The sequence below is a fragment of the Poecilia reticulata genome, chromosome 5, assembly GCF_904066995.2.
Source record: "Poecilia reticulata chromosome 5, P_reticulata-male-v2, whole genome shotgun sequence".
Classification (NCBI taxonomy): Eukaryota; Metazoa; Chordata; class Actinopteri; order Cyprinodontiformes; family Poeciliidae; genus Poecilia; species Poecilia reticulata.
In genome coordinates this window covers 3,274,076-3,296,308 of record NC_088834.1, presented here as the reverse complement: position 1 = coordinate 3,296,308, position 22,233 = coordinate 3,274,076, and the positions used below count along the sequence as shown (strand labels likewise).

Genomic DNA, 22,233 nt, shown 5'->3' with positions numbered 1-22,233 from the left:
AAATAGCTATGAAGTTTGATTCTGGGAGGAAAAAGTAGAAATGTTTTATAGGTTGCTTTTAGCCAAAACTAAAACAACACCCTTGGGACTCGCCCGAGTCACTAAAACCAACCTGGTTCAGTAACAAGTGCAAGTTGTAAAAAAGAGAAAGAGCGACCGTTAACAGGTGTGCTCTGTGAAACTAGCTTATTGCAGGCTGCTCAATCTGGCTAATTCACAGGGTGAAGAAGGTGGGACATCTGGAGGGGGAGGTCATTAGAAACCAGGCTAGTCTTTCTCGATGCCAGCTTAAACAGAGTTTACTCAGTTCTGAACAGGGTAAATCCCATCAGATTTAGAAAACTCAAATTACCCGTTAGATGGAGAGCTGGCTGCACATCTCCCTCCTCTGAGAAGGGGAAGTAGAGAGAGAGAGAAGGGGGGAGGAAGGTGTAGCATAACAACAATATTTAATAATAATCATGAGAAAAAATGTGTCTCTTTCTTTAATTTGCTTTTCCAAGTGTTAGCTGCAACAACAAATTGTTTAGGTTTCACTTTAACAATAGCAAATAGAATGTTGGGTTTTCTGTCTGGATACTCCTGCAGGTCAAAAGCATTAATGTGAAACCAGCTGGTTACTATAAGTATTAGGATGGTACTTCCTGATCTGAGCAGAGATTAATGTTTATGACAGCCTAACTTTGGAATTAAAAATATAAATATGGGTAAAGCAGGATGGTTAACAGGTTTAAGCTCCGCCCTTAAGCTGTTCTACCAGAACTAAAACAGGAAGCAGTTTGTGATCGTTGTTTCCTGCAGAGAGACTCCCAGACGATCAGATTCACCTTCAGACCAAACTAGCAGCTTCCTCTGAGTGAGTCCAGCTGCAGGAGAGAAAAGTGGAAACCTCCAACTCTGCTGCTTCAAGCTGCTCACACTGAAGGTGAGTTGGACCAAAACACTCAGAGACACTTTGAGGGAAGTTAGTAGAGGAGGGAGGGAGCCGAGACTGACTGGACCTTCTGTGTTTTCAGTTTCATTTAGAGACAAAATGGCTTCCAGCTTAGAGGAGGATCTCTGCTGTTCAGTCTGTAAGGAAGTCTTTAAGGATCCGGTTGTTCTGTCATGTAGCCACAGCTTCTGTAAGGAATGTCTGAAGAGCTGGTGGAGAGAGAAACCAGCAAGAGAGTGTCCAGTTTGTAAGAGGAGATCTTCAAGGTCTGATCCACCTTTAAATCTGGTTCTGAAGAACCTGTGTGAGTCTTTCTTACAGCAGAGAGTTTCAGAGGATCTCTGCTCTCTGCACTCTGAGAAACTCAAACTCTTCTGTCTGGACCATCAGCAGCCAGTGTGTCTCATTTGCAGTCACTCAAAAAGACACACCAACCACAGATTCAGACCCATCCATGAAGCTGCTCAGGATCACAGAGAGAATCTGAAAACATCTCTGGAGTTTTTAAAGAAGAATCTGGAGCTCAGGAAGGAAGTTAAGAAGAAGTTTGATCAGACAGCAGAACACATGAAGGTCCAGGCCCGACACACAGAGAGGCAGATTAAGGAGCAGTTTAAGAAGCTTCATCAGTTTCTTGCAGAGGAAGAGGAGGCCAGGCTGGCTGCACTGAGGGAGGAAGAGGAGCAGAAGAGAGGGATGATGAAGGAGAAGATGGAGGCTCTGAGCAGAGAGATAGCAGCTCTTTCAGACACAGTCAGAGCCACAGAGGAGGAGCTGAGAGCTGCAGACGTCTCATTCCTGCACAACTACAAGGCTGCAGTGGAAAGAGTCCAGCGCTGCCCCCTGCTGGAGGATCCACAGCTGCCCTCAGGAGCTCTGATAGACCAGGCCAAACATCTGGGCAACCTGGCCTTCAACATCTGGAGTAACATGAAGGACATGGTGACCTACACTCCTCTGGTTCTGGACCCAAACACGGCTAACCTAGGACTCCACCTGACTGAAGATCTGACCAGTTTGACATTTGGAGAGAATCAGCAGCTTCCTGATAATCCAGAGAGGTTTCATTACTTTTGTTCTGTGTTGAGCTCTGAGGGTTTTAACTCAGGGAACCACAGCTGGGATGTTGATGTTGGAAACAGTGAAATCTGGGCGCTTGGAGTGATAGCAGAGTCTGTCCAGAGGAAGGGAGACATAGAGTCTGGATTGTTGGTTATATCGTTCTGTGAAAATAAAAACAATACATGGTCTCCAGCACCAACTCTCCAATTTCACTCAGTCAAGAAGAAACTCCAGAGGATCAGAGTGAATCTGGACTGGGACGGAGGAAAGCTGTCGTTCTCTGATCTGGATACTAACACACACATACACACCTTCACACACACCTTCACTGACAAGATGCTTCCTTTCTTCAACATTGGGAATCAAGTAAAACTCTTACCGATGAAGATCTCAGTGATCAAACAGCAGCTCTGATTTTCTCAGCATGAAGATCAAAAAGTCAAAATGAAACCTTATTGATCAGATTGAAATTCAGTGATTGAAATAGGAAACTGAAGATTATTTGATCATCTGGTTGTTTCCAGATCAGCTTCATGATCTGTCCAGATGTTTCAAACTAAATGTGACATAAAGTGGATGATGTGGAGTTTAGCTGAAGATCTTTATATTCCTCTGACTCCAGGAGTCTCCATGCTTCACATCCTGTCTGAAAACTCACCTGATACACAAACACAGATCAGAACAAGTTTCTAAAATGCATCATCAGTAGTGTCTGAATAACAAACTAAAATTCTTTACAGAAAAAAATTATCTAAATCTGACGTTCTTTACAAACACAAAAAATCATAATCTGACTCAACCTGAATTTTTTCATCTACTTCTCTTTATAAAATCTCAGTTTCTGACAGATTGAATTGAAACATTCATGAACATTAATTTTACAAGTTTTACTACAGACTAATTTAAATTCAGGTCTCCTCAATGCAACCTGTGGATATTTATTGATTATTGTGCATCACCTGTGGATATCTCCACCCAATCAGGAAGTCAACAAGAACATCAAAATAAAATATATTTACATTTTTCATCTTTTTTCCATTTACATGCCAAAAACAAATCACAGTAATTTGTCAATTCTTATTTTAATTACAGATTTTTCTAAAATATCTGCGACTATCAGCCTAGAGAGTCAACCAGCTGCAGCTGATCCAGAACGATGCTGCTCAGGTTTCTCACTATATTTCAATTAATTTCTAAATCACTGAACAGCTTAGCATCAAAAGACATTAAAGATTTGTTCTGATCTGCTCTGCAGGATTCAGTTTTTAAGCTGCTAAAATCTGGAACAAACAGCCAGAAAAATGCAAAACTGCTGTAACACTGAGTTTCTTCAAGTTCTGTCTTAAAACACACCAGCTTAGATTTACCCTTGATTAATAATAACTGGAACATTGATCAATGTATTTGATGTACATTTGTTGATTAGTTTTGATCATTTTAATGATGGCATTGACTAAATGTACTGTTTATTTGTTTCATAATCAATTAATGTGTTACGTTTTATTATGTAAATGCTTTTGCTTCCCGAAATTTCTGTACTAATAAATTTGACCTTTCAGAATAATTTTTACTTCACCATTCTCTCTAAAATCAATGCCTAGGAACTGTTTATGTTTTCCCAGATACGTAATTTTAAATTTAGCTGCTAACAATGTCAGCAACCTGACTGTAGCCTTTTGCTGCATATCCAGTCAACAGTTACCATCATTTTGTCCTTGGTTTCAATCTGTCACAAGTTTTAGTTGATGAATTTCAGCTCTTTTCTTGAGCAAAATGTGATTATTTATGTTTAATCAGTCAGTGACACATCCATCCATCCATCCATCCATCCATCACTTATCTGCCCTAACAAAAAATCCCATGAATTTCACATGTGATCAAGTATTTTGTTCATGTGATCCATGGTTTATTCAATATGTGGTTACATGTGAAACATGGTGTCACATATGTATCACATGTGCACCACATATAAGATTTTTTTCAGATTTTTACTCAATATGTAAAAAAATCAAATTAATTTTACATGCAAAATCCCATGTGAAAATCATTTACCACATAAAAATGAACATGTGGTTCACACTAAATATCACATGAGTGATGTGAGTCATGTAAAAACACGTTTATGTGTGATTTTGGAACATTTCTCATGTTTTCACATGTCTATCCCATGTGAAAAACGTGGGACAGACATTTTTCTCTCTTGCTCTTGATGAAGGCGGAAGCTTTTTCCCTCTGCTCCCTCCCTGCCCACGCCTGCTCTGTTTTTGTCCTGTCTTTTTCTATGTTTTTGGAGCCTTTCTTTGCACATCATCCAAATCTACAAATTATGGATCTGGTCAACGATCTCTCAATGCAATAGATCAAATTTCAGAAGTCTGGGCACTGGAGAGCCCTCTTGTCCTGCAGGGACACATCCGGCGGGATTCACCCTGGATTTATTCATGATAACAGGATTTCTGCTGTTTGGAGCTTGTGGATTCCTGGCTTATCGACGAATTTGTGACGGACTTGGCTGAAATGGCAAACACTCACACTGTTGGTGTGGCAGATTCTCTCATGTGTCGTCTGATGTAGTCAATTCCTGAAATACTGAGCAAAATATATTGTCTATAAACTGATGCAAGTCTGTAACATAATGTTATATTGCAAACATATGACTTACTATGCGCAATTATTCTACTTTGAAATAGGAAAATTGAGTTTCCACAAGTCTGGAGAGTGAAATGATCAGGATTTTTCATTTGATTTCATTATACATTTCATTATATTCATGGGATTTTTTATATATTATGACAATATTTCTGTTGTTTTCTATACAAGGATTTCCTAAAATTTTCAACCTGCAACCATTCAAAAAATAAGGCCAGAGAATGTTGACTCCCTAGTATAAACCCAATGTTGTCTTTTTTAAAATAACTTATGATGAAAGAATCTAAATAAAATATAAAATGTGTTTAAAGTAATATATTTATATTTTTAGAACGATAACTGACCATACATCAAGTATTAAGCATTTGTTTGCAACGGTTGGGCGGAACAAAATAAAACAACCCATGTTTCCGACCGGATATCCGCTAATTTCATTTTCTTTGCTGGAAAAAGATAGCTTTCCCAGTTAATTTTAACGGAGTGAACGGTGTTTTTTTAAAACAAACACTACTCGATTCAAGACACCAATCACATCTAGTGTATGTACAAAGTCATTAGTTCCTAAACTGATATTTTAAAACCGTTTTTTGGTCTAGAATATGAGCCGGTTAGCCTAGCTAACCAATGCTAAACTAGTATTATGTTCATTACTATAAACTCCAAAATTTAGTTTCACCGCCAGCTTTAGCGGTTCATAAAACGTTCCGATGTTTATTGAATTGATTTAATGAAAATCATAGAACCCTTCAAAATAAAAATGAGTTTAAACACATTCGAAATACGTTTAGCATCATGCTAACAGGTTCATTTCTGTTGGTCAGCTGTGACTTTCTCTGAGTTACGAGCTTTGTCTGTTGTCGGTTTTTATTTTAATATGCCAACAGTCCGAAGCTCTTTGGATCATTAGATTTTATAAAAATGTTGTTCATTGTTGAACAAGTAAAACAAACAAACTAAAAAAAATCACAAACTAATTTTGCATCTTTTGCTGGCCTGTAGGACAAAAAGTGATAGCAAAGGGTTAACTATCACCTTTAAATCCGGTGTTAATGAACCTTTTATCTGATGACTAATCAGGGGAGTTAATTTCCACCAAAATATTCAGAAATTTTGAGATTAATTTTAAAGGCAATTCTACAAAAAGCAGGAAATTTCCTGAGGTCTGAAAGTAGAAAATTTGCAAGAAAAATATCAGAAAATTTGAGGCACACACACACACACATATATATATATATATATATATATTGTTTTCATTTTGTCACTTCTTCAAAAGACATATCATTTGAAGGTTTGTTTGTTACACTTGCAAAACTACAAAAATGCAAATTGTGACAAAGTCCCTGTAGATCTGGTTTGAATTTCCATCCATCCATCCATTTTCTTCCGCTTATCCGGGGTCGGGTCGCGGGGGCAGCAGCTTCAGAAGGGAGGCCCAGACTTCCCTCTCCCCAGCCACTTCTTCCAGCTCCTCCGGGGGAATCCCAAGGCGTTCTCAGGCCAGCCGAGAGACGTAATCCCTCCAGCGTGTCCTGAGTCTTCCCCGAGGCCTCCTCCCGGTGGGACGTGCCCGGAACACCTCACCAGGGAGGCGTCCAGGAGGCATCCTGACCAGATGCCCGAGCCACCTCAACTGGCTCCTCTCGACGTGGAGGAGCAGCGGCTCTACTCTGAGTCCCTCCCGGATGACCGAGCTTCTCACCCTATCTCTAAGGGAGAGCCCAGCCACCCTGCGGAGGAAACCCATTTCGGCCGCTTGCACCCGTGATCTCGTTCTTTCGGTCATGACCCAAAGCTCATGACCATAGATCAGGGTGGGAATGTAGATCGACCGGTAAATAGAGAGCTTCGCTTTTTGGCGCAGCTCTCTCTTCACCACGACGGACCGGTACAGTGCCCACTTAACGGCAGACGCTGCCCCAATCCACCTGTCAATCTCCTGCTCCTTTCTTCCCTCATTCGTGAACAAGATCCCCAGATACTTAAAAGCGAACCGCTCCAGTGAGAGCTGCAGGTCACGTTCCAATGAAGCCAACAGGACCACATCATCCACAAAAAGCAGAGATGCAATCCTAAGGCCACCAAAGCGGATCCCCTCAACACCTCGGCTGGTCTAGAAATTCTGTCCATGAAGGTAATGAACAGAATCGGTGACAAAGGGCAGCCTTGGCAGAGTCCAACTCTCACCGGAAACGAGCCCGACTTACTGCCAGCAATGCGGACCAGACTCCGACACCGGTCATACAGGGACCTGACAGCCCGTATCAAAGGGCCCGGTACCCCATACTCCCGGAGTACCTCCCACAAGGCCCCCCGAGGGACACGCTCGAACGCCTTCTCCAAGTCCACAAAACACATGTAGACTTGTTGGGCGAACTCCCAGAACCCTCCAGGACCTGCTGAGGGTGAAAAGCTGGCCCAGTGTTCCATGACCAGAACCAGAACCACACTGCTCTTCCTGAATCCGAGGCTCGACTATCTGACGGACCCTCCTCTCCAGGACCCCTAAATAGACCTTACCAGGGAGGCTTAAGAGTGTGACCCCCCTGTAATTGGAGCACACCTTCCGGTCCCCCTTTTTAAACAGGGGGACCACCACCCCAGTCTACCAATCCAGGGGAACTGCCCCCGATGTCCATGCAATATTGCAGAGTCGCGTGAGCCAACACAACCCTACAACATCCAGAGCCTTAAGGAACTCCGGGCGATCTCATCCACCCCCGGGGCCCTGACACCGAGGAGCTTTTTGACCACCTCGGCGACCTCGTCCCCAGAGATTGGAGAGCCCAACCCAGAGCCCCCAGGCTCAGCTTCCTCAACAGAACGCATGTTTGTGGGATTGAGGAGGTCTTCGAAGTATTCCACCCACCGGCCCACAACTTCCCGAGTTGAGGTCAGCAGCACACCATAGCACACCATTCCCACTATAAACAGTGTTGGTGCTGCACTGCTTCCCCCTCCTGAGACGCCGGATGGTGGACCAGAATCACCTTGAAGCTGTACGGAAGTCTGTCTCCATGGCCTCTCCAAACTCCTCCCACGCCCGAGTTTTTGTCTCAGCGACCACCTGAGCCGCATGCTGCTTCACCTGCCGGTACCCATCAGCTGCTTCCAGGGTCCCACAGGTCAAAAGGGCCCGGTAGGACTCCTTCTTCAGCTTGACAGCATCCCTCACCGAAGGTGTCCACCAACGGGTTCGAGGGTTGCCGCCGCGACAGGCACCAACAACCTTGCGGCCACAGCTCCGATAGGCCGCCTCGGCAATGGAGGTACGGAACATGGTCCACTCAGACTCAATGTCTCCCACCTCCCTCACTACACGTTTGGGCCTGCCAGTTCTGACCGGCTTCCTCCCCCACCACCGGAGCCAACTCACCACCAGGTAGTGGTCAGTGGACAGCTCCGCACCTCTCTTCACCTGAGTGTCCAAGACATACGGCCGCAAATCCGATGAGATGATGACAAAGTCAATCATCGAACTGCGGCCTAGGGTGTCCTGGTGCCAAGTGCACATATGGACACCCTTATGCTTGAACATGGTGTTCGTGATGGACAATCCGTGATGAGCACAGAAGTCCAACAACAGAACACCACTCGAGTTCAGATCGGGGGGGCCGTACCTCCCAACCTCGCCTCTTCAGGTCTCACCGTCATTGCCCACGTGAGCGATGAAGTCCCCCAGTAGAACAAGGGAGTCCCCAGGAGGAGCACTCTCCAGTACCCCCTCTAAGGTCTCCAAGAAGGGTGGGTAATCCGAACTGCTGTTTGGCCCGTAAGCACAAACAAGAGTAGGAACTCGTCCCCCCACGCGTAGGCGGAGGGAGGCTACCCTCTTGTTCACCGGGGTAAACCCCAACATACAGGCGCCCAGATGGGGGGCAACAAGTATGCCCACTCCAGCCCGGCGCCTCTCACCGTGGGCAACTCCAGAGTGGAAGTACGTCCAGCCCCTCTCAAGGAGACTGGTTCCAGAATCCGAGCCATGTGTCGAGGCGAGGCCGACTATTTGTAGCCGGAACCTCTCAGCCTCGCACACTAGCTCCGGTTCCTTCCCCACCAGAGAGGTGACGTTCCACGTCCCAAGAGCCAGCTTCTGCAGCCGAGGATCAGACCACCAGGGTCCCCTCCCTCGGCTGCCGCCCGTAACACAACGCACCCGACCCCTTTGGCCCCTCCGACAGGTGGTGAGCCCATTGGAAGGGGGAACCACGTCTCCTCTTCGGGCTGAGCCCGGCTGGGCTCCATGGGTAAAAGCCCGGCCACCAGGCGCTCGCCATCGTGCCCCACCTCCAGGCCTGGCTCCAGATTGGGACCAAGGTGACCTGCGTCCGGGCGAGGGTAAAACAAGTCCAAAGTTAGTGTCCATCATAAGGGGTCTTCGGGCTGCGCTTTGTCTGGTTCCTCACCTAGGACCTGTCTGCCTTGGGTGACCCTACCAGGGGCATAAAGCCCCAGACAGCATAGCTCCTGAGATCATTGGGACACTCAAACCCCTCCACCATGATAAGGTGGCAGCCCGAGGAGAGGTGGTTTGAATTTAAGTTTGTCAATTGTTCTAGGAGCCTTTGGAAAACCTGCATGAATAATGCATCAGATAAATCTATCTGACATTCCTAAACCCATTTCCAATGGTTGTATTCATCATAAGGGATCTTTGGACTGCACTTGGTCTGGTTCCTCACCTGGGACCGTCTGCATTGGGAGGCATGAAGCCCCAGCAGCACAACTCCTAGGATCACTGGGACACTCAAACCCCACCACCACGATAAGGTGGCAGCCCATGGAGGGGATATGTGTGTGTGTGTGTATGTGTGTATTTAGTAACCTATTAATTATGTAAGAGAGAGAAAATGAGAGGGAGGAGAATAAAGTTGTCTGCAGACGACTCATAAGCTCAACAACACAAAAGCTTTATATTTATTACAAAGTATTAATCTAAGAATCAATTTCTTCCTGAAATAGAAATGATTTCTCATTAAATTCTCTGTTTTCATACTTTGATGGATTTTTTTGTTAGGTTTGTTATACCATCTTGGATCCGTTATTCTAAATAAAGACTAACACAAAGATAACACAGTAACTTTTATCTTTGATAAAAACCTGTTTGCGTCTTATAACAAACAAACCAGATGTAACAAGTTTGGGCTTCTTCAGGGTCCGAACTGAAAAGGTCCAAAAGTGTCAAATCAGCTTTATGTTTGGTATAAAAACAGGATTTATCAAAGGTAAATGGACTGAACTTGTGAAGTGCCTTGCTGGTCACGTTGACCACTCAAAGCGCTTCACACTACAGTCGCATTTACACACAGATATGCAGGTCGGGGGGCAGCTTGCTACTAAGTGCCCCACTCTGGGGCAACTCAGCATGTGGCTGAGGAAGCTGGAATCGAACTTACAACCTTCTGGTCACAAGACGACCACTCTACCACAGAGCCACAGCCGCCCTGAAAAAGCCACTGCATGATGCTTTTTGCTAATCTGTTTTAAAATAGAGATTTAAACTATAACGAGCTGCAATTCAGTGCAATTCAATACAAAAAGTGAGTAGAAAAGGCAAAACTAAAGGACAAACCATAAAAACACAAATACAGTGAAAATAAACAGAAATCATTATAATTAAAAGAATAATTTAAATTCTTAAATCAATATGTTGGCATAAACATTGAGCTGTGTGTCGTTGGGGCATCGAGCCGTCTGCCGCTAGAACAGCGAAGGGAAAAGGGAAAACGTTCAGCTAATTCAATCTGGAGTTTCTTTTGGGGACAATTTACAGCGACCAACTGACCTGACCCACATGTTTTGGGAGATGTGGGGGGAAACCGGAGTACCCGGAGAAAACCCACGCAAACACGGGGAGAACATGCAAACTCCACACAGATCATCTCTGTGAAGGCGCAGCGCTAACCGCTGCACCACCGTGCTGCCCATGTTTTTTCCAATTGGGTTTGGAAGGGATCTTTTTTCTACTTTGTCAGTCGGTGGGGGGACTTTGACTTTTCAAATGTCGTCCTGACGGAGCGTCGCACGGCGCCTGACGGAGCGTCGCACGGCGCCCCGTTCACAATCCAAATTGTTCTTAGGCCTGATCTTGACACTCTTCTCTCTTTTGTTGTCTTTTTGACTTCTTCAATCGGAAGAAGTTTCGGATTCTTTTCCAAAAAGAATTTCTGGATTTTTTCCTTTTACCATCCTGGAGGGTTTGAGTATTATCCAAATCCTCCAGGATGGTTTCTGCAGGGATCTCAGTTTCTTCTGCAGATTCCAGATTTGAGGAACAACCTGGAAAGGTTTCTGCTGAGAATTCCTCCTCTGAAGAAACCTCTTGACTTAGAGCTCTGAACCGGCTGAAATGGATCTCAAAGTTTTCCTCCTCCTCTTGGAAATCTTCTTTTTCGGCTCTCAGAGGTTCAGGCATCAGGTCTTCTTTTGCTCTTTCCATCTCTTCCACACAAATGATCTCATGCTGGTATTTGTCAGCCTGTTTCACAGCAGTGACTTCAGATTCATACCGGCTCTTTAGCTCCTGGTACAAAGCTTTGAACGTCTCCAACTCAGCCTGAGTCTCTCTTTCCTTCTCTTGCAGGAATTGAATCTCTTTGGCTGAGTTGTCAAGGAGGACGGCATTCGTTGTTCTCATGCTGTCGATCAGCGCCACGTCCTCCGACTTCTGCAGATAAGCTTTTCTCTGCTCAATGACCTGGAGCTCAAGGTTTTCTACTTGCTGGTGCAGCATAGTAGAAAACCTTTGGTGTAACTCATGAACAAGCTTCTCTTTCATTGCTTTGTTGGTAAGAGCCGTTTCCTGCTTCTTCATCTTCTGCAACGATGTTTCGAGCTGCTGCTGTAATCCCATGATGTCTTTGTTAAACTTACTTTGTAGCTCATCGTATAAAACGTGAAGCCGATCCAGGTCACTTAGCAGCAGCTTCTCCATCTTTTGCAGAACTGTGAGCTCTCGCGACATTTTTTGGGAGAGCTCCTCCTTCTCAGCTCTTAGTTGTTTAATAAGCTGAAGGTTCTCATTCGTTGTTTTTAGGTTGGCGTTTTTCTCATCGTTCGCCTTCTGCCGGTATGTTTCTACGTCTCTTTTCAGTCCTGAAACCTGGCTCTCATACTTGCAAATGAGATCATTGTAGGAAGGTTTGCTCTGCTTCAGTTCTTCTTCCAAATGTTTCTCACGGTCTTGTAGGAATCTGATCTTTTCGGACATTTCTTGAAATATTTGGTCTTTCTCTGCTCTCAGCTTTTTAAGGAGCTGAATATTCTTTTTTGTTCTCTTTAAGCTGGCGTCGTTCTCATCGTTGACCTTCTGCCTATATGTCCTCACTTCTCTTTCCAGCCCAGAAACTTGGTTTTCATATTTGCAGATAAGGTCATTGTACCAATGTTTGGTCTGGAAGCTGGAAGCTAGAAGAGAGGGAAGTCTGGGCCTCTCTTCTGAAGCTGCTGCCCTCGCGACCCGACCCTGGATAAGCGGAAGAAAATGGATGGATGGATTTCAGGGGCATCAAACTAATTTTTGGGCCAGATCAAAAATCTAAAGTTCTTAGAAATTTTCAATTTCAGCAAATAAATCAAAGTAAAACTAAGCTGTTTTGTTTAACTTTAAACCACAGAGTCTGTCCATGTTCACACATCAATAAGACAAAGTTTAACTTAAAGCGATTTCAACCTCCATTGTTCCCCAGACAGCAATGTCTCATTCAGTTCGCTTTGGACGATAGCTGGACGACTGTCCTCAAAGGGAGGACATTAGCATTGCGGTCGCAGCAGCACAGAAAGCAGGACGAATTATTCTCTGAATCTGAAAATGAGCCCAAAAGTTTCTAAAACAGACATTTAACTGGAGACAACCTGCTAATTCTGCTACTATAAAAAAAATCACAGAAATAGGTTTTCTATCTGTAACAGTATTTAGTTTTTTATTATTCTATTCTATTTTATTTTAAATATTTATATTTTTATCATGCTAGCTTGGCAGATGTGGGTAGAGTATCCAAAAATTGTACTCAAGTAAGAGTAGAAGCACTTAAACATATTTTTACTCAAGTAAAAAAAAAAGAAGCTGTTCAAAAAATTACTCAATTAAGAGTAAAAAAGCATTTGGTAAAAAATCCACTCAAGAACTGATTGATCAAATTATTGATCATTTAATATTAAAAAAATACATCGTCAGAGGGACCCAAACTAGAAAGGTTAATGGACATTTTGGTATTTTAAAGACCAAAATGACAATAATTCATATAATTAATATAAAAATAACATTAGGAAATTTAATATTTTTCATTTAGTGGGTAGAAAATGTAACGAGTTACTACTTAATTTTATCTTGGTGCTTTTGGGGGCTGCTGGAGGTGTAACTGCTATGACTCGCATCTGCCTATGGCCGGCCCTGCCTCATAATGTGATAATGCCTCAGTCCCTGGGCGCCAGGAAGCTCATGGCAACCAGACCATCAGAGTTCACAGAAATAAACTGCAATTCATCCCCCAGAACCTTCACACGTCCTTCCTTTGGTTACACTTATTATAAATTCATAAATGGTCTGGAGCTGAAAATGAAGGGAAAAACAAGTTAAACTGCAAAGAAAAACTTCGAAATGCCTTCAGAAAGTTTGCATTACTTATCAATATCTCTTTTAAACACATCAAAACATAAGACTACCAGCATTATTATTATTACTATTATTATAGGCGAGTTATTAAAACAGACTCTTATTGACAATGACAGACAGACAGTAGTTTGATACACTTTTCTATTTCTGCTCAATCAACTTTTGCTTTTATGAATGTTTTCAAGGTGAAAAATTGAACAAAATGAAAAACAATTGTCTGTTTTTATTTTAATATGACAACAGTCCAAAGCTCTTTGGATCATTAGATTTCATAAAAATGTTGTTCATTGTTCAGCAAGTAAAACAAACAAACTAAAAAAATCACAAACTAATTTTGCATTTTTTGCTAAATTAGTTTTGCAAAAAATGCAAAACTAATTTTGCAAAAAAAAATTAGTTTTTTGCAAAAGTGATAGCAAAATGCTATCACTTTTTGCCACTAGGACAAAAAGTGATAGCAAAGGGTTAACTATCACCTTTTAATCAGGTGTAAATGAACCTTTTTCTGATGACTATAGACTTCTTAATTAATATTGATGAAAAAGTGCTAGTTCCCCTGGCAGATTATTTTTCCAATGTTATATGGGAAATAAGATAGGAAGACAGATTTCTTAGGCAGACCTGATACTGTTGCAGTAATCAGTGCAACTAAAGATAAACGTATGACATATATGACATACGTGAAGGTCATGTTATAAAATTAATTACTTGCATGTCTGTTTCAGTCTATTTTATTGAGACAATAAATTATATTATTGTCTCAATATATAATTTTTGTATATTGCCATATTTGTATATATAGGAATATACAAATATATTGCCATATATTTGCATATATACAAATATATGACAATTTGTATCTTAACAAATTGCCACATGTTATTATACTTTTGGCCAGTGGAGGTGCTATTGGACGAATGGAGCTATCTGAAAACAGACATACAGAAGAAGTAGCTCGTTAAGTTTTTAAATACCGTCTTTTGCTAGTATTAATGCTTGTCTTTATATGCGCATTTTCGTTTTAGAACTTATGTGTTTATGTTTTAAACACTTGCGTGGAGGTTAATTTAAATTGCTCCTTTTATTGGGCGTTTAGCATCGGGCTAACCTGCTAGCTTTGTCTGCTTCGGTTAGTTCTTCTTCTGCTGCTGATATTTTGAGGCAATTTCCTCTTCCATCCTACGAGTGCTTCATGTTGAAGCACCTGTCCGCTGCCTGCGCTCTGCTCCCCCGCTGTCTCCTCGCTTCCTCTCCGCGTACCTTTAGCAGAGTCAGCCGCCTTCTCGGTCGGATGGAGGCGGCCGTGGTGCGGTGCCTTCCCGGGGAGCCGAAGCTCACCATCTCCTTCTGCCTGGAGGCCAGTCAAAAACACATGCAGCGGGACCAGAACGAGGCGCTGGGGAAGGTCCTGACTCGGATCTCCAACTCAATCGGCAAGAACCAGGCAAAGGCGAAAAAGTCAAAGAAGAAGCGGGATCAGCAGCCGAGCGAGGCTGCGGAAACCGCCGTGGTGAAGCTGTTCTTCAGGGGGGACGAGGTTCCCGACACGCTGCCAAACTGCGAGGCTTGGCAGGACGGAGCGGTGCTGCAGGTGGGAGAAGTTAAATACAATGTTCACAGGAACGCTCCCACTTTCACCACAGCTGAGCTCCCAGTGTCCCTCATGGCAGGCTTTCCAGTCTGCCCCAAGCTGCAGGTGGAGTTTGGGAACCTCCAGGACTGCGAGTTCATGTGGTTCAAAGAAACAAATACAAGGTAACTGTGGATTGTTGTTGTTTATTTCACAACAGTATTGTTCAAAAGACTGTGCCCGGTTTAACCTATTCATTAAAGCGGCCAGGGGGCCACTTTTGGCCCTTGAAATGATTTTGTTTGGCTGCAGACTACAAGTCAAGGATGGTAACTATTTGGCCAATGAAATAGAACAAACGTCCGATTTTCTTTTAATAAGGCAGCAGCCCGAAGCTCTTTTATGGTTTGGATGCTTAACAATATGCAAGTTTCAGAAAAGTGGAGTTTATCGTTGAGCAGGTAGAAAAGTTGCCATGAGCCTGGACACAACTGCCTGTCATAATAACACATTTTGTTGGACAATAAACTGTCCCAGAAGTTATTGCAATAAACATTATTGTTGATTTGAGATCATTTGCAAGTAATATTGAATACTTTGCTTTCAAAGATCAATAAAGTCAAAAATCAATAATGAATAATAACCCTAACCCTTCAAAGGGAGGAAATGCCTCTCTACACATTCAAGGTCTATGACGGCATCCATGAACTGCGAACTGAATCAAATATAGTTTTGATTCAGTTCTTCCATTTTATTTATTGAAAATGGAAGACATTTTCAATAAATAAGACAATAGAAACGACAAATAAAATGAATTATAAAGTCTCTGTAAACAAAACTGAAATTCAAAAAAATGTCTAGTTGACATCAAAGCACCAAACTGAAAACTTTTATCATCCAGTTTTTGGCAGAAAGAGAGAAGGAAAAAAACGCCAAATCATACAGATGGCAATTTCTCTAGCTCATTTTAATTGATCACTCAATTAATTTATTTATTGATAATTGTGACAAGCCTACGTTTGACACTGGAACTGTTTATAAACAAAATTAAAATTTTCATATCCTGAACCAAATACTAATTTCTACAAGGAATGATTGAAATAAAAGCCACTTTTTAAAAATTTCTTTAATTTATTTTTTACAAAAGAAAGCAGGCAAGAAAAAACTGATTTGAAAAAATAAGAGATTTTATTTATGAACCATATCGCTTAGCTCTCATATAAATATTGGGAATGCACGATATATCAGCACCAGCATCGGTATCGGCCGATATTGGTCTTTTTTTTAACTTATCAGTATCAGTCCGATAAATAAAACTGAGCTGATATGAACAACTGAAATTTACTTTTATCAATTTCTGGTGTTTTTCCCCAAAACTGTCAAAATGCTAGTGAAGCATAGATAACGTCAGTAAATTTGTTTTCAACAATATTAAAATTGGATATCAATACCTGCACACATTTTTCTATCTGTTCATCCCTAACAGATATATAAACTTTTGAATATTTTTAATAGCATTTTTACAGATCTCGGCATCCCTTAGAGAAAAGGTAAATCCAGACATTTTAGTGCTGAAAATTAGCATCTTTATTAGATTTTAAACCTAAAAATAGAAAGAAAATAGTTTGTTTCAGCACAAGAACACATTTTCTATATTAGATATTTATCAAAAATTAAAATAAGTATTTTTTTCTTAAGGATCATTTGTGACTCTAAATTAGTTTTACTTCGCTGACTCTTTTGATTGTAAAGGTTGAGATGCTTTGACTAGGCCGTCTGTGTTGCTGTTGTTGAATCGTCTTCTGTCCCTCACGGTTGTTTCTAACTTCAGTCCTAAAGACGCTCCGGCTCCAGAAGGCGGATGGACGCAGGTCGGATGCGAGCGAGTCCTCGTCCCGTCCAATCAGGACATCGGCTGCAGGCTCAAGCTGCGCTGCACTCCCAAAGATGGCAGCCGCACCGGCCAGGCCAAAGAACTGGTCTCCGTGGCAACTGTGGAGGCGGGACCGGGCGTGTGCACCTTCGACAACCGCCACGCGTACACGCTGAGGGCGGCGGCGTGGCCGGCGCTCAGGGTGGTGTCCTACAACATCCTGGCCGACGTCTACGCCCAAACGGATCTGTCCAAGACGGTGCTGTACCCGTACTGCGCCCCCTACGCCCTGCAGCTGGACTACCGGCAGAACCTGGTCAAGAAGGAGCTGGCGGGCTACAACGCTGACATCATCTGCCTGCAGGAAGTGGATAAAGGTGACCGCAGCTCAGAAACTGAAGAGTCACCAGTTCATTAAACATTACAAGCCCCAAGGAGTTAGTCCACTTTTAATTAAATACTAGAATAGGAGAGTTTACTAAACACAACAATGAGATTTCTGTTTATAAGGTTTGTAGTTTGATGTCATAATTCTTTCTTTCTGCCTTTTGTTTGTTTCCTTTGGCCTTTGTTTCTTGTCTTTCTGTGTTTGTTGGTTTAATTTTTTCTCTTGTTTCTTTCATTCTTTGTTAATTTGTTTCTTTTGTTTAATTCTTTTTTTCATTTTCTTTGTTTCTTGTTTCTTTTGGTTCCTCATCTTTTTTCTGTTTCTTTGTTCGATTGTTTCTTTTATTTCATTCATAGCTTTTTGTCTTTCTTTCTTTCCATTTGTCTTTCTTGGGTTAACTGGCTCCATCCATCCATCCATCCATCCATCCATCCATCCATCCATCCATCCAGTTATTTTATAGCGTCTCCACCATTTTTGCAGGTTTTTTAAAGTATACTGACATTTTTCCTTTGCCTCAGATTCAAAATTAACTTTTTATTAAATGTATTTATGCCTTATTTTTGTGTAAAGAGGCTGTGACCTCTGACGTCTGTGTTGCACGCTGTTCATAATATGCTGGTCTTGTTAGGTTCTACTTTTTAGTTCTATAGTTTTCCCTGAATTTTTATTTATTTTATGAGATCAGCAGAAACAAGTTGTTGCTCAGGATAATTTAAATCTCGGGGAATAGCTTGATGTTGTTGCTCGATTTTAAAATAAATATAGATTTACAAATGAATTATTTTATAAAGCTTCTTCAAAAAACTAGCATCTGCAAACTTATTTGTCCAGATTGAAGCTTTCGATATAAAAATATCACAATTTAGATATTTTTGCATGGACTTCAGTGAGTGTAAAGCAATAATATTTGCAGTTTCAAACATTTGACCAAAAACTTGATATTAACAGCTTCAATATAAAGTTTTTAATAGATATTAAGTCTTAATGTTCTGGACTCTTCAGGCGTGTTTGTGGACAGTCTGACTCCGGCGCTGGATGCTTTCGGTCTGGACGGCGTTTTCAGGCTCAAAGAGAAGCAGCATGAAGGACTGGCTACGTTCTACCGCAGGTTAGTCCAGAAGAAACTGTAGTTTAATCCCATTAAAGGTCATTTTTCATGCATTTGGATTAGCTTCAAAACCCAGTTTCAGTATTTCTCCTCCTATTAACTGGATTCATGTGGAAAAATGCTCGGTCCAGTTTATCTTTTGATTTTTAGGTGATACAGCTTAAAAATAACATATCAGAGATTTTCAGACCAGATTTGATTTTAGTAAATTTTATAGCTTTATTTTCTAAAAAAAAAAAAAAAAAATGAAAAAGAAGAAATTATAATGGAGTTATTGGTAAAGGAGCCAGTAGAAACTGTTTGTGTTCAGTCTGGTTGTTCTCTCTACTGCCCCCTGCTGAGCTGCACGCTAATAACACCCTGCTGCGTTTCAGGTCAAAGTTTCGCCTGCTCAGCTGTCATGACATCATGCTGAGCGAGGCCCTGACCTCTGACCCCTTACACTCTGAGCTGCTGGAGAAGCTTTCTGCGAACAGCGACCTGAAGGACAGGATGCTGAAGAGGTCCACATCACTGCAGGTGCAGCTAGAAACTGGCTGCTCATTCAGTCGGCGTGTCTTTTTGTGGCAGATGCGTCATAAAATTACTGCTTTTGCAGCACCTTTTTCAAAAAGTTGCATATTTTTGGATGTGAGCTCACTGACTGCTGGGCGGTTTTAGTCAGCTTTCATGTCCTCTGCAGGTCTCTGTGCTCGAAGACCTCGCTCACCCAGAGAGGAAGGTGTGTGTGGCCAACACTCACCTGTACTGGCACCCAAAAGGTAACGATTATTTTACTTATCAATTAAACTATTGATTATTCTGATGATTGATTGGATTTTAAAAATGGGCACATTCTGCAGATTTTACACAGAAATACATTAAAAGATGCAAGTAAATATAAATAAGAAAATAAACATTATTTACATCATTTGTAGCATTTGGGTTAATTAATCTTTAAACCTGATTTCATGCTGAAGGCGGGAATGTCCGCCTGGTCCAGATGGGCGTGGCTCTGCAGCACCTGAGCCAGGTGATCGCTGACGTTGCACCTGGAGCGCCGCTGGTCTTCTGTGGTGACCTCAACTCCACTCCAGACTCAGGTAACAGGTCAAAGGTCAGGTTGCTCCATGTGTGGTCACCAGAGGCTGAACTGATCTGCTGGTTGATCTCGTGTGTCCAGGTGTGGTCCAGCTGCTCAGCGAGGCGGCGGTTCCTCCACAGCATGCGGACTGGAGTAGCTCGGGTCCGGAGGAGTCCTGCTGCATGGCGCTGAGCTCCACCTTCCCGCCGCTGCAGAGCGCCTGCGGGCAGCCGGCCTACACCAACTACGTGGGAGGGTTCCATGGCTGCCTGGACTACATCTTCATCCAGCCACAGAGCATGCAGGTAGCTTCGTGCTTTTCTTTGCTCCATGATGATTATTTTTACCTTTACCTGAATCTGACCTGATTATTTTTGCAGGTGGAGCAGGTGATTCCTCTGCCCAGCCACCTGGAGGTCACCACCCACAAGGCTCTGCCCAGCGTGGCTCACCCCTCCGACCACATCGCGCTGGTTTGCGACCTCCTATGGAACTCGTGACCTCTGACCTTTTCATTAAGATGCTTTAACTTCCTCCTGCAGACGAACACGGTGCTGCCTTTGAGAGACGCTGCTTCCCCAGAGATCCGTTGGCCTCATGAAGATGTTGTGGTTCAGTTCATTTAGCAGTTAGTTCATCGTCAGCACTGATGTTCAGCGCTCAGTTTTAATTAAAAGCTCTACGAAGATTATTTTACTTCGCAAATATCCAACAGGCTGAGTTACTGTCTTCACTTCTGGACAGAATTAAAGGGCAACATTAAGATGTTGTTTATCATGAGATTGTTATTATTATTATTATTAATGAGGCCTAATGCTGTTGCTCTGTTCAGATTAAGGCTGGGCGATAAGTCAATGTTATCAATTAATCAGATTTTGAAGATAAAACTTTTGGAAAATCTGGATTTTTTTCTTACTAATGCGATCTTTGGGTTTCCTTAGTTCAGAGTGATGGCGGCCATATTGCATGTTTTACAGCTATATTACAGTCAGGATTTGATTTTTATTTTTAATTATGAAAACAGTTTTACAAGCATGCAGTCGTACAACAGTAGTCAGTATGATGCAAAGATAAGGTAGTAATTTTATGACAACTCCATAAAAAATTAAAAATTGGGAATGTTGAGCATCTTGTGAAGTTGTACTTTGGTTTAAGTTTTACAAATAATTAATTTAAAAAATACTGCTAATGTGTTAAATAGTTTAACACAATAGCATGAAATTATTTTCACGATCTGAGCAGCTCATGTCCGATTCTGAAAACTCTAGCCAAACCTTTTTTTCCGATTAAAACCTTTTCTTTTTTTTTTCTCTTGTTTTTAAGATGTTTTTCTGATCAAATTTAATTGTTATTCTGCTGGCCTGGTCCTAATATTCCATCATTCAACTCACTGAAGTGATGATGGAAACAGAACACTCTACTTTCTCTCCTGTGTAATTAATTGATAGATTAAAATCAGATCTGGTATGAAAGAAACTGATTTTATTTTTAAGCCAGATTGCCCAGCCCTGGAACAGATTGACACATTCAGCTCAAACTCCTAAATCTTCATTTTTATGTTTTCTTAACTCAGCAGCTACACTTTGTCATGTTGGAACCACAAAAACAACGTTTAATTAGGAATTTATGCTATGAACCAGCATAAAGTGGCACGACTGCACAGAGGAAGGAAAACTATACTTGTTTTTCTTCAAATACTTTTGCGATGAACTGTAAATGGGAATTAATGTCCTTATATTGTAACTCGGAATAAACTGCTGAAGTCTCTGGTTGATGTCCGAGTTGATTGGGACGAAATGAAAAACCCAAATCTGTTCATTCCCTGCAGGGAAACACAAATTTCATTTAACTTCTTAATTTGAATGTTTATTTCTTTATCGACCTGTTGGGTATACATCAACACAACTTTTTAAATCATAAATGCATGAATGTAACGCAGATAAATAATATTTGTAAAGCGTAACCGTGGCGACAATGTATTGTTTTTGCCACTGGGAGCAGCTGTTTAGTTTCTCAAAGGTTCAAGTTATATCTGAACTATGACCCCAAATCACAGTCAAGAAGAAAAGAACCAAAGTTCAAACCATCATCTTATCCCCTACTCCAACATCTCTCTGCCTGGAATTGTAACCATGCAAAGACTAAAGAAGAGCAGCAAAAGCAAACGAAGTGAATTAGCAGTGTTTACCAACAACATCATCCAGGACATGTTGCTGTGTTATATCATCTCTGCTTCCCAGAAACTGAATTATTGGCTTGAAGCCGTCATGCAGAAATTATCTTTAGTCAGAGGCCTACTCAGATTCATTGCTAGATTGACTGCTACTGGAGATCCTTCCTGCTCTCAACATCACCACCCACAACAACCTTTGAAGATACTTGGATGGTCAGAAGTATCACTACATTTAATTTCCTTTTGGGATAGATAAGATTGTATGTTGTGTTTTATAAAGTTTGAATTAAATTCTGTCTTTTAGTTTCGCAGCCTGAAGACAATCCGTTCTGGGACACATTAAACGGCAAACTACTACCTGATTTATCTGATCTAAAATGATTTTACAGCCAGAATACAACAGACAGGTCGGTCAGGATTGTTGTGACGTTCCGTTTCTGAGGTAGTAAAGTTACACTTCGCCTTTAATTTTCCCTTCTCGCCACGCTGTTTTTCTCTGATTGGTCAGGAGGGTGAAAGAGGCGGGTTTAAGTTGTTTGGGACATACCATAATTTGTCATTAAATGGACATTTAAAAAAGTCTAAACAAAAATGATCGAATAGTTATGACACGCGCAAACTAGACTCCTTTTTATTTGGCTTAAAACAATAATATATTTATTTCTAGAGTTAAATAAGGGTTTAATTTTGGACAAATGGTTAAGTTTAACACCCCTGACTCGGCAACAAAAGTAAAGGATGACCACCAAGTTAGTCAGAATAACGCATAAGAACCGGAAACGACATGATCTGACTTGTA

General features: G+C 41.8%; 2 protein-coding genes across 2 annotated transcripts; both read left to right on the top strand.

Annotated features, from left to right (window-relative positions):
- The first annotated feature begins 743 nt into the window (after positions 1–743).
- Positions 744–3,436, top strand: LOC103464328 (E3 ubiquitin-protein ligase TRIM35-like). The gene is made up of 2 exons (XM_081606794.1): positions 744–925; positions 1,017–3,436. Exon 2 carries the CDS (start codon positions 1,034–1,036, stop codon positions 2,408–2,410), a length of 1,377 nt encoding a protein of 458 aa, XP_081462920.1. The 5' UTR covers positions 744–925; positions 1,017–1,033; the 3' UTR covers positions 2,411–3,436.
- Positions 3,437–14,144: 10,708 nt separating this feature from the next.
- On the top strand, positions 14,145–21,033 carry pde12 (phosphodiesterase 12). The gene is made up of 8 exons (XM_008408353.3): positions 14,145–15,011; positions 16,658–17,076; positions 18,093–18,198; positions 18,573–18,717; positions 18,881–18,959; positions 19,158–19,280; positions 19,361–19,566; positions 19,642–21,033. The coding sequence occupies exons 1-8, from the start codon at positions 14,449–14,451 to the stop codon at positions 19,759–19,761; spliced, it is 1,761 nt and encodes a 586-aa protein (XP_008406575.2). The 5' UTR covers positions 14,145–14,448; the 3' UTR covers positions 19,762–21,033.
- Positions 21,034–22,233: the final 1,200 nt, after the last annotated feature.

Bases quoted from the DNA above. Each gene is read 5' to 3' on its own strand.
- pde12 (XM_008408353.3), top strand. From the start codon at position 14,449: ATGTTGAAGCACCTGTCCGCTGCCTGCGCTCTGCTCCCCCGCTGTCTC. The intron at 15,012-16,657 runs GTAACTGTGGAT...TTCTAACTTCAG, and splicing joins TTCAAAGAAACAAATACAAG to TCCTAAAGACGCTCCGGCTC. The intron at 19,281-19,360 runs GTAACAGGTCAA...TCGTGTGTCCAG, and splicing joins CAACTCCACTCCAGACTCAG to GTGTGGTCCAGCTGCTCAGC.
- LOC103464328 (XM_081606794.1), top strand. From the start codon at position 1,034: ATGGCTTCCAGCTTAGAGGAGGATCTCTGCTGTTCAGTCTGTAAGGAA.